Raw genomic sequence first — 12,205 nt, forward strand, 5'->3', positions numbered from 1 at the left:
TATGAAAATTATAGAACACAACTTGAAAACAAATCAAAGCTGAAATAGTTTTATGTGTTATATATCAGGTTCCATTTGAAGAGATTCCAAACATATTATAAGTTCCCTAATGTTACCATTTAATTGATACAATTTCTTTGGGGATGATGAAAGAGTGTTAGAAATAGATAATGGTGAAGGTGGTCCAACACTGAAAATGTACTTAATGTCAATGAATTGCACACCTAAAAATGATTAAATTGTATGTTATGTATATTTGCCACAAAAAATAAAAACCAAAAAAAAAAAAAAAAAAAAAGAGGGCAGAACACAGAAGTACTATAAGCAGCCTACAAATATCTTAGCTTGCTAAGAAGAAGAAAGGATAAATGTGTGCCAATTAAAATAAAGATACTGTGAAAGAAAATTGTAATGTTTTATGGAGAAACAGATCCAGTGAAATAGGCAACTATTAAACGGAAAAATCATGACAGCCTCTCTTAAAAAAATAATAATAATGAGCAAAGAATTTGAACAGACATTTCTCCAAAGCAGATCTACAAATGGCTAATAAGCACATGAACAGATGCTCAATACTATGAGTTATTAGGAAAGTACACATCAAAGCCACAATGAGATGTCACTTCACACCTATCTGGAAGGCTCTAATTTTTTAAATGCAAAAATAAAAAGTGTTGACAAGGATGTGGAGAAACTGGAACTCTCATACATTACTGGTGGAAATGTAAAATGGTGCGGCCACATTAAACACAGAGTTACCATATGATAAACAATTCTACACTCATACACAAGAGAATTAAAAACATATGTTCACACAAAAACTTATATACAATGTTCACAGCAACATTATCCATAGTAGCTCAACCCATGAATGGACAAGTAAAATGTGGTATATCTACGGACTGGATTACTATTCAGCTATGAAAAGAAATGGAAGTACTGATACATGCTGCAACATAGCTGGACCATGAAAACATTATGCTAAATGAAAGAAACCAGACACCAAAAGTAATATATTGTATGATTCCACTTACATAAAATGTCTAGATTAGGCAAATTTATAGAGACAGATGGGTGATCAGTGGTTTCCAGGAGATAAGAGGAACTTGGGTTTGAGAGGTATGACATTTCTTTGGAGGAGGGGTGATTAGTGGAGAATTTTTGGTAATGGTTGCACAGCTTTGTGAATATACTACATTACTGATCTGCATACTTTAAAATGGTTAAAATAGTTAATTTTAGATTGTGTAAATTTGATCTCAATAAAAAAAGTTTTAAAAAATACATTTTATAAGAAAAACAAACATTTTGGAGCCTTAATGTGTAATAAAAGTGCAGGTAGCATCAAAGTCAAATAGGTTAAAATCTTTAATATATATAAATTATCCTGTGCCTTTAAAGAAGGCTAAAAGTCTCATGTTGTTGCCTTCTTCACCCTGCTCAGTCTCCTATCGTGCTAATTCTTCCTTAATATTATCACGTAGGTCCACTCTTATTTCCACTAGCATCCAAACCAAATATCATTTATCTAGTTTCCTTGCCAAGGTCTCACCCTGTTTTAATCTACCCTATATGAAATTTATCTTTATAAGAATATTATTTTATACATTTTGTTCCCTTATTTCTTACTAAAAAATTTTAATGGCACTTTTAAGTTACCATAAATAATGTGTCATAACCAAGCTAACATGGCAGATAAGTCACGGATAAAGAAACATTTAAAACCAAATGTTCTACCATTTTATCAAGGGCTTGCGCAAAGGTGTATCATAACACCCTCTTGGCACAAGTATAAACTGATATAGCCCTTCTGGAGAAAACTCTGAAAAGCATGCATTAAGAGGCTTTAAAAAGGTGACCAGTTCATTCCATTTCTAAGTACATCATATTTAATAATCATGTTCAGATCATCTCCCATCTCCCACCACTAACACATCCACCCAAAAACATCCCATGTGCATGTTGATTTACTACTTGATAATCTTTTGAGTCTGTCATCCATATGCATAAATTGACATAATACTATCTACTTCCTAGTACTGTGAAAGAAGCAAATGGAATAATGTTTGTAAAATGCTCTATATCATAGTCTAGCACTATGTCTTAACACGCACTTAGTTGAGTGCTCCAGAGTCATGGCCAGACTCATGCAGTAACCTAAAGTTGCCACTAGATGGGGATTTTACAACTTACTTGTGCTGTTAGGAAGGCAAAAATTAGTAAGGTGCTAGAAATGTGCCATCCCTTTAACCAATCTATCTGTTATTAATCTAGTATTACTTGTTTAACTAGCCCTTTACATTTTCAAGAACCAAACAGCATTTAGAGCAATCATACAAAGAAAGTCAGCTATCAGGTAAAGTTCTTTTCATTGTTAATCCTTTAGTTTTATATTTTATAAGAGAATAGAAACAACAAAATAGCTAATTTTTTTTCATTAATTAATGGTCTTTCTTCTAGCTTACGTATCTAAAGTCTAACAAAGCTCTAGACATTCTTGCTTAAGAAACAATTAGAGCAAAATGGTAAAGAGTACTACTTCTGAAATCAGATGGATCTGTTTTCAAACTCATTTTCTACTTAAAGCTGTATGAACTTGAGCAAGTCACTCTATGCCAAACATTGTTCTCCACACTATGTTCTTCGCATTATATTCTTATCGAATCTTCATTACATCTCTTATAAAGTAAATAGTATCATCTCTTTCTTTCAGAAGTTATCTAACTTCTAGTTAAATAAACATTATTCTTTTTCTGAATATCTCTTTCTTTCAGAAGTTATTTAACTTCTAGTTCAATAAACATTATTCTCTTTCTGAAAGAGATGAGGGGCACCTGGGTGGCTCAATCGGTTAAGCGTCTGACTTTGGCTCAGGTCACAATCTTGCCGTCTGGGAGTTCAAGCCCCCCATTAGGCTCTGTGCTAACAGCTCAGAGCCTGGAGCCTGCTGCAGATTCTGTGTCTCCCTCTCTCTCTGCCCTTCCCCTGCTCATGCTGTCTCTCTTTCTGTCACTCAAAAATAAATAAACATTTTTTAAAATTTTAAGAGAAAGAGATGATAGTATCTACTTTATAAGAGATGCAATGAAGATTAGATAAGAATATAATGCAAAGAATATAGTGTGAATAACAATGTTTGACATAGTGTGGGTGCTCCTCAAGAGAATGTCTTATTTAGGAACTAAATACTCCCTTAACTGAGGAACTACTCTCTCAGATTCTACCAGGACAATATAAGCTTGTTTTCTCTCTGTTCTCTTCACTTCTTAGGTTAAGAGAACCATAACACATTGTAATCTTAACCTCCAAAGCTGGAAATTAAACTACTGTCTAGAAACAATGAGTTCTCATCATCAGAGATAAACATAACCCCAGCTTCATAATTCAGTTTCATCCTAAATACAGTCCTCCCAAAATACTGATCTTTTCACATTAACATCATATCAACCTCCCTGCTGAATCGCTGTCTTTTATTGGTTTATATGATACTGTGTTCCTCTGGTTTTTCTCCTCACCCTTATCTCTGATGCCAAATGTTAGTTCTTTCTTCAGGGTCCATTTCTCTTCTCCTCCTACTTGATCTTATCCCATCCCCCAGTGATGAACACCATCTACATTACCAAGGGTCTAAAACTTATAACCTTAGTCCAGAATTCTCTTTTGAGCACAAGACTAATTAGTCCTCATACTCATTACTCTCACAGCAACCTGTTATTTTCCTGTAGAGCACTTACAAAATGCATCTGTGTGTTTACCTACTTAATGTCTATCTCCCCAGTCAGACTGCCCCATGAGAACAAGAACCATACCTATATGGTTCAACACCAAAAACCCAAGAATCTAGATAGTGTCTAGGCCTAAGAAGAGCATTCAACAAACATTTTTTCAGTGAATGACCAAATGAACCTCATATTATATAATAGTTTTTTTATAAATGCTATAGTGGAAATTAAAGTACAATGAAAACACAGAAACTAAAATCATAAACCTGACTGAAAAAACTTAAATGAGCAAATTATATACCATCTGAGTAGCATTTTCTAAGAGCTAATACTAATGGTTCTCCACTCTGGTTAGAATCACTGCCAAGGTCCTTCTGCACATCAAATCAAAATCTCTGGGGCTTGGGCATATGTATTTTTAAAGCTTCTCAGATGATTCTCATGTAAGACTAAGCAGAAAGAATAAGAGAGCATAAGCCAAAAAAGGGACTAACATGAACAAAAGCACAGGAATCAAGAAAAGACACTGCATGCACTATTCAGGGGCACCTGGTGGCTTAGTCGGTTAAGCCTCCAACTCTCGAACTTCAGCTCAGGTCATGATCTCACAGTTGTGAGATAGAGCCCCATGTGGAACTCTGCACTGGGTATGGAACCTACTTAAGATTCTCTCTCTCCCTCTCCTTCTGCCCCTCCCCCAAGTGTGTGCACACGTGTGTGTGTGCGCGCGCGCTTTCTCTCTCTCAAAAAAAAAAAAAAAAAACAAGAATGCTATTCAATCCAATGAAGACATGGAGATAGACAGAGGGGCATAGATGGAAGATGAATTATAAGAGACAAGTTAAGGGCAAATGATAGCGGATCTTTTCAAATTTGTTTTAATGTTTATTTATCTTTAAGAGACATAGATAGAGTGAGTTGGGGAGGGGCAGAGAAAAGGGGATACACAGAATCCAAAGCAGGCTCCAGGCTCTGAGCTGTCAGCCCAGAGCCTGACGTGGGGCTCAAACTCATGAACCATGAGATCATAACCTGAGCCGAAATCAGGTGCTCAACCGAGCCACTCAGGCGCCCCTATGATGGAGGATCTTATGTGTCTCTATAGGAAACACAGATGTCCCCTGTAGAAAGATGAGAACTTTTAATGATTTTTAAGCAAAGGAGAGATATGCACAGAGCTTAGAAAAGTAATTTAAGTATTGGGACAGATTAGAGTAGGTGGAATCTAAATTCAGAAGAACCAGTTAAGAAATTATCTTAACAACCTAGATTATTTTTAATATATGAAGAAATAAAACACAGGAAAGAAGTGGTAGGGAGAACTTCTGGAACAGAAGAGATATTTCATGGTATCTTATTATAGTCTGAACACAGCTGGCACAGCAGGGAGAGAAAGTATCCATGCTGGATAATTATATATTTTCAGACACCATTAAATGACATAAAGGACTCGGTATGGGCAGATGAATTTAGAAAGTTAGGGGCCTGAGAAAATTCATGTACCTATATAAGGAGATCCACATGAATAACCAGAGCTGTTGGAAATTTGAACCTAGCTACAGTAACAAAGTTGTAAGTCATGTGCATTTGGAGAGTAGCTGAAGTCATGAGATAAAATATAAATCTGCTTAAAGGAACCCATATATTTAACGAATATAATGGAGGAAAGCCTCATAATAACTCTGTGAAGAAGGGCAGACTTTAGTATTCCATTTCCACTTTCTTTTGTTTTGTTTTTTAAAAAATAAGGAAAAAGACTGAGACATTCAAATAGTTTTAAATGAGTTGACCAAGTGACTTAAGTAGAAAGAGGCAGAGCCAAGATCAGAATGTAGGGCTTCAAAATATTCCCACTATAAAATCTTGTCCAGCATGCTTACTGATACAGGTTGGCAGGTTGGTCTCCATGAGATCCATATGGCAAAATCTCATTCAAGTTCTTAGTTTAGTAGGGTCAGGGAATTCCATTTTTCTGGATTATCCAAGGATTCAGGAGACCCATCAAACCAATACTTTAAAATGCAAAGGTAAAATATATATTTGTACACAAAGACACACACACATGCAATTACAAGTGATCATTTTCTTATCCTAGAATTTAAGAATTTATGTTGCTGCTATGCTACTCTTAAGATTCCTTTCATAAACAATTGGAAGCTGAATGACATGTGTACTAATTTTGTGCTTGGAATCTTAAAAATGGAAACTGTCTTGAGAACTATTCTCATTCCTTGAAAGACAAGAAACATCAGGCAATTAATTGATAATGGGTAAAATGAAGCAATGAAAATGAATGTGGAGACTTACAAAGCTGCAAGGCTATATACATGGTAAGGGAAGGCTGCAAAGATCTGAAAATATAATGAACTCCTACCTGTCTAATAATAATTACTGTCTCAGGTCAGCTTTCATAGACCTGAATTCACAATTAAACATTGTCCATTAGTATATATGAGTAAACAAACCAATGTCTTCACAAATATTTTTCTCAAATCACTTTTTTAAAGGTAAAGACAGAAATTAACAAAAATATTTCAACATACCCTAACTTTACAATGTGATAAGAGCCCCCACATTGGCTGTGCACAGGCCTCAAGTTCAGCAGCAAAGGCAGCATAGTAGGTCTGAGACTCAAATTCCACATGCTCATTTAGTTCTCGCTTGTTTAAGTTCATACCTTGCAAAAATTAAAGCAGATATAAACCTTGCCAAATGGAAGCAACTATTCATATTAAAAGTCAAGTAAAATACTTCTGAGTACCAAACACTTCAGTGCACACAAATGGCATAAATGGCACAGTATGTATAGAAATAAATAAATATTTAAAATAAAATAATCTAGTCTTTTTGGAAGTTTTTACAAGCTAGGTTTTCTTAGGAACACTTTGTGAATTGCCTCCTTTACAACATATTTGAATATGTTATATAAGAAAGTCAAAACTATTTTAACTGATGGTAACTGAAATTTTATGAAAGTGTTATAAATCTTTCTTGGAGAATAGATTAGAAATTTCCAGATTAACAGTTTAAAGTGCTAAAAAAAATTACACTCCTGTTTCCTTTTTAATAATTTGACATTTTTCATAACTCTGACATATTTTCATGAACACTTGATTAAAGTACTTAAAAATATTAATTAAAATGAGACATTTCACGTGTAACCTGAATGGTATCTTATTATCTTTTAATTAGCTTATTTGATAGTTTTGCATTAGGCATTTTGTAAACTAAAAACTTAAAAAAAAAGTAAAATTCATACCTTGAAAGAAGGATACAAAGTTCATCCATGTAACTAACAAACCATGGTCCTCCAAAAATCTCTTAGCCACACTTTGATGGGAAAGGATATTAATAAAATCACTGACAAGAGGCCAATAAGTGTTATTCTTCAGTAATGCTTCTCCACAGTTCACTACCACATGCAAACTATTTTCTTCATCTAAAACAGATACACACAGCCCAGCAATAAATAAGTTAAAAACAAAACAAAACAAAAACTTTATCAATGATACAGATTATGTATCGGGACATCTAAATTCAAACTCCAGCCTGACATATGGTGTGTTACTTATACTCTGAATCAATTTCCCCATCTGTAAAATGGGGAAAAGACACATACCTTAAGGAAATTAAATGAAGCATTATCATAATAAATACTTAGTACATCATTATAATAATTATACCACTTGTCTGACATATTACATGATACTGAGGTAGCTATATGTTCATAAAACCTTATTATTTTCTTGATTTTAACAACATAATGCAGTATCTTCAGTTCTAATCAGTAAAATATTTTTATTCTTAGATTAATCTTATTCCATCTTATCAAACAAATCTGTATAAGTGATATGCATTTAGTTACTTTCTTCTATTCAAAAAATACATATAGTTTTTTAGCAAACATGGTGTTTTGAAAATGAAAGATACACACATAAATAAACTTCTTAAGCCTTTAAAAAAATCTTCAAGGTTTAAATACATTATTGTGGGTGGGGAAAGATTAGGCATGTACAAAACCTTTACTATTAGAAGTTACAGCATATATGCATTAGCTCTCTTAACCTGTTCCAACTTAACTGATTCACTGGACAAACGAGCTCCCCATTCCTACTATAAAACATACTAATACCCCAAGATTTTTTAGCACTTCTTAGGCAGTTACTTTTTTGTCTCTCAAAAGCTTTGTAATACCTCTCTTTATGCATTCATATTTCATCAGTTTATATACATTTAATTCAAATTTTATAATAAGAACATTTAACATGAACAGAAACAAAAACTGACTGGATAAGCATATATGCTAAAAAATCTTGGAGAAAAATCATAAAAATCTAGGATTTTACACTCAGATGGATTCACAAAGATCTTTATGTTCTAACTTTAAAGAAAATGAAACTGGAAACCACAGATGATGCTTTGCACAAGTGGTACATGTAAGAAAGATGAGGGAGAACTCCAGTCAATGAAACTGTAACTTAAAAATGCTTTGCCCAGGGGCGCCTGGGTGGCTCAGTCGGTTGAGCGTCCGACTTCAGCTCAGGTCATGATCTCACAGTCTGTGAGTTTGAGCCCCACATCGCGCTCTGTGCTGACAGCTCGGAGCCTGGAACCTGCTTCAGATTCTGTGTCTCCCTCTCTCTCTGCCCCTCCCCTGCTCATGCTCTGTCTCTCTCTGTCTCAAAAATAAATAAAAACATTTAAAAATAATAATAAATAATTTTAAAAATGTTTTGCCCAAAATTAACAGATTGGAGAATGAACGTGCATCTCTGTGTTTTTAGTTAAAAATGCACTGTTTAATACATGCATGTAACCTGTTTTAATGTTTCCTCACTTTAACCAAGTTTTTCAACTAACCATCTACTTGTCAAACTCATCAGTGAAGAGGTTTCTACAGCACTTCTTAATTTCCATACATTAAATTTAGGTTTCAGTCCATGAAATTATTTTACTCAACTCTTAACTTACAACAATATACAAGAACAGGACCCGCGAAGTTAAGTATGCTCTCTTTCAGTGCCTCTCAATAGGACGAGAGAGGGTGTAACTGAATGAAGGAGTAGGGGGTAAGAGGGCGATTACAAATCATCCACACCTGAGATTAGAAAGCCCTCCCTGACTACTACCGCCATCACCATGGGCTATAATAGGAAAAGTATAAGAAATCATAAGAACAAATACAGCTAGAAAAGACTCTCCTGAGGAAGCGATGTTTAAACTAAGATCTACAGAATGAAGGAGGAGTTAGAATAAGCCAAATAAACTAGGGATGGGAGAGGCAATGGTGTTCTAGGTAGAGGAAGCAATATAAAAAAGGATGGAATCACTGGGACAAAGAATGCAGAAGACGGGTGGCACAAATGACGCCAGAGGGCCTTATAAAGCAGCTTCAGGAGTCTGGAGTTCACGTGAAGAGAATGGCAAGCCACTGGGGGTAGGGTTGAGAGATGGGGACATGATCAGATGTGCAGTATAGAAAGTAACTCAAGGAAGGTGGTGACGGCTACTAGTATGAAGCCTAGAGATGACGATGGCTTGAACTATGGTGGTGGCATGAAGATGTAAAGATGAAGAGAAGTGGCTATTGTAAGGTGTTTACAAGGTTAAAATGACAGATTCGGTGATGCTCATTATACTACAAGGAGTAAAAAGTCAAAAATGACTCCTAGGTTTTTAGATGAGGCAGCTGTGTAAGTAGTTGGACAGGGGTACTAAAACACACACTGTGTACTCACATACACATATAAATACACACATTCACACACATGCACACACACACACAATAATAGAAAAGAAGCAGGCTTGATAGAGAGAGAAAGAGTTCTTGGTGTGGACATCGTGGGTTTGAGGTACACAATTGGATGTTTGAGACATCCAAAGAATATAGCACAATAAACAATTTGATGTGCAGAACAGATTGATCTGGGATTATTACCAATTGCGGACACTCCCATAGTTATGCAACATATGGTTTTAAGTTCCTATTTTACACAGACTGTTTCATAATACAAATTGTAAAATTTCAGGGACATCAATAGTTATGTTTGGAATTACAAAGCAGTATGGTGTAGAAATGAATACAACAGAGTAAAAGTGTAAAGTAGGGATTGCATACTACTAGAGGCTTTTTCCTTTTAATCTTCAACTATTGCTGTGGCCATGTGAATTCTCATTATATGAGCGTCTATTTACTAACAATATATACAAAATTTTAAAACAGCGTCTAACGAAAATTTATGAAAAAGCCAGATAGATCTATTTAAAAATAAAAACAAAGTACACGGATCCTGTTGTAATATCTGTAGCAAGTTACAGGTAGTTCAAAATATTTAAAGCCCGTTCCAATACTCGATGTAAAAACAGGAAAGTTTATGGTGTTTTTAGAAGACCATCAAGCAGGTATCATGAAATGTTATGCTACGTTGGAATAAAACACCATGAGATCTAAAGATAATATTAGGCCTTGGCTTAGAAATAATGTAATTTACTGCTAGAAAAAATACACTTGTATTTAAAGATCTTAGCAATGCTACTGATAGCTATTTAGCTTCTAGAAAATTCAATTTGTGTTGAATTTCCAAGACAGATTAACTGCATTAGAAGGGAAGTATATACAGAAAGCAAAATAAGACTTTGCAATATGAGTTCATAAAATATGGGTAAAGTAAGAAGAACAAAGATACCAAGACAAAGTGCCAAAAAACACCAATGTTGACAGGACAAGCTGAAGAGTTCTGGGCCACAGAAAGAATAGACAATCAACAGTGTGAAATGCTACTGAAAATTAGGAAAGATAAGGTCGAAAGAGTGGCCATGGGTTTCCCCATCATGTAGGTCATGGAAAGGGTGACCATATAATTTATTGTATAAACTGGGACTCTTTTGAGAGTAAAAGGGATTGTGTGAATAACTACATCACAACAGCAGACATTACTTGGAATTGTTCTGGGGAAAGTAGGACATGCAACCACTGGAGTCACGGACAATTTTGGAGAGATCAACAGAATGATAGGAGTGGACACTAGACACTAGACCTCTAGTCAGTAACTGAGTGCCTGAAAAGGAAACAAACAAACTCTTTCAGGAAATCTGGCTGCAGAAAAAATATGAGACAGATCCAAACACATCTTCTCAAACATTCTTCCTTGAAGATCAAGTGCAAACTATATATAATAAGCACAGCTAAACCACTTAGTCAAGAAAACAGACCCCAGATTCTTTTCAAAAGAGCAGATACTTCTAAATTTTAATTTTTCTAGTCTATAAAATAAAAATACTTTTTGTGAAAAGTCCTTCTGTAAATAAATAATTCTATATACAAGAATATGACTGATATGATATTAGATACTGAACTGAATGATGATAGATACTATTTCAAAAGAGAACAAACAATACATGTAATGTATGTAACTAAATCTCAGAAAGAAAGGGTCATCTTACATGAAGACAGAAAAACTATAATACAAAGCAGCTGTTAAATTTTCCTTTAAAAAAAGTAAAGAGATATATTGCTTAATGTAAATAATGTATTATGCTCCCACTATACCCACAATGGAAGACAGAATCACAGAGTGGGCAAAAGAATGGGTGTAAGTCAAACACCCAGACTTACTACTTACAGCTGTAAAACCACAGATGATTGACTTTAACTCCCTAAGCCACAGTTCCCTCACCTATAAAATGGAAAAAACCAAAATCTACTTCTTAGAACTACTAATGGTTAAATGACATAATATAAAGAAAAAGAGCATAGCATATAGTGAGTGCTTAAAAGATGGTAGCTATCATATTAGCTAGCTATTATTAGTATATATAAGGCACTGTACCCTGCACTGAGCATATATCAATTTTCAGGCTATGATATCACAGTAGAATATAGACAGACTATCAGAATAGAGAGAAAATAGGAGCTGATATGCAAAAGAAGGTAACAGTGGAACAAGGCAAGTTTCAACTACAAGATCTCTCTTCCAGAGAAAATGGAAAAGTCCTGAGATTTAATCTGAGGTACTGTTTGTTGTTAAAGTTTAGGTCCACATGCCAACAAGTGAAGACACACTGCTATCGATATTGACCTGCCTTGTTTCATGGTTAAGGGCAGATTCTGACATCAGGAGATATGAAGTCCTTGGCTCTGTCATTTACTAGCTGGCTTATCTATGGTAAATGACTTAACTTCTCTAAGACTCAATTTAACTCATCTATAAAGTGGGGAAAATAATAATACCAGTCTCAGAAAAGAGTTCCAAAGCTTAACTGAGACAACATATGAATGGTATTAACACAGCGCCTCATACATAGCAAATACTCAAATAATATAAATTATTACAGGAAGGCAAAGTTAAGATGAAAGACCACAGTGAAATGAGAATAGGAGGAGGCCCCAGAGACATTACGGCAGTTTGAGGAATATCAACCATATAGTGGGCACAAAAGAAAAAAACTAAAGACCTCACTATGGGAAAACAAAAAAAGGCAAT

General features: G+C 34.8%; 1 protein-coding gene across 10 annotated transcripts in view; it reads right to left on the reverse strand.

Annotated features, from left to right (window-relative positions):
• The window catches only part of UBR3 (ubiquitin protein ligase E3 component n-recognin 3), a 226,825-nt gene that overhangs the window by 135,699 nt on the left and 78,921 nt on the right, over window positions 1-12,205 (reverse strand). For all 10 annotated transcript variants that reach the window (XR_008424150.1, XR_008424145.1, XR_008424142.1 and 7 more), the window contains exons 9-10: window positions 6,982-7,161; window positions 6,266-6,399 (exon numbers count right to left, since the gene is read on the reverse strand). Coding sequence is in view for 7 of the 10 variants with exons in the window: in XM_053907819.1 (XP_053763794.1) it covers window positions 6,266-6,399; window positions 6,982-7,161 (314 nt within the window). In the remaining 3 variants the exon portion in view is untranslated. The remainder of the gene's footprint in view (window positions 1-6,265; window positions 6,400-6,981; window positions 7,162-12,205) is intronic.

This window comes from Panthera pardus, unplaced genomic scaffold (genome assembly GCF_024362965.1).
Source record: "Panthera pardus isolate Hobbes unplaced genomic scaffold, ASM2436296v1 HiC_scaffold_10, whole genome shotgun sequence".
In the NCBI taxonomy this organism is placed as follows: domain Eukaryota; kingdom Metazoa; phylum Chordata; class Mammalia; order Carnivora; family Felidae; genus Panthera; species Panthera pardus.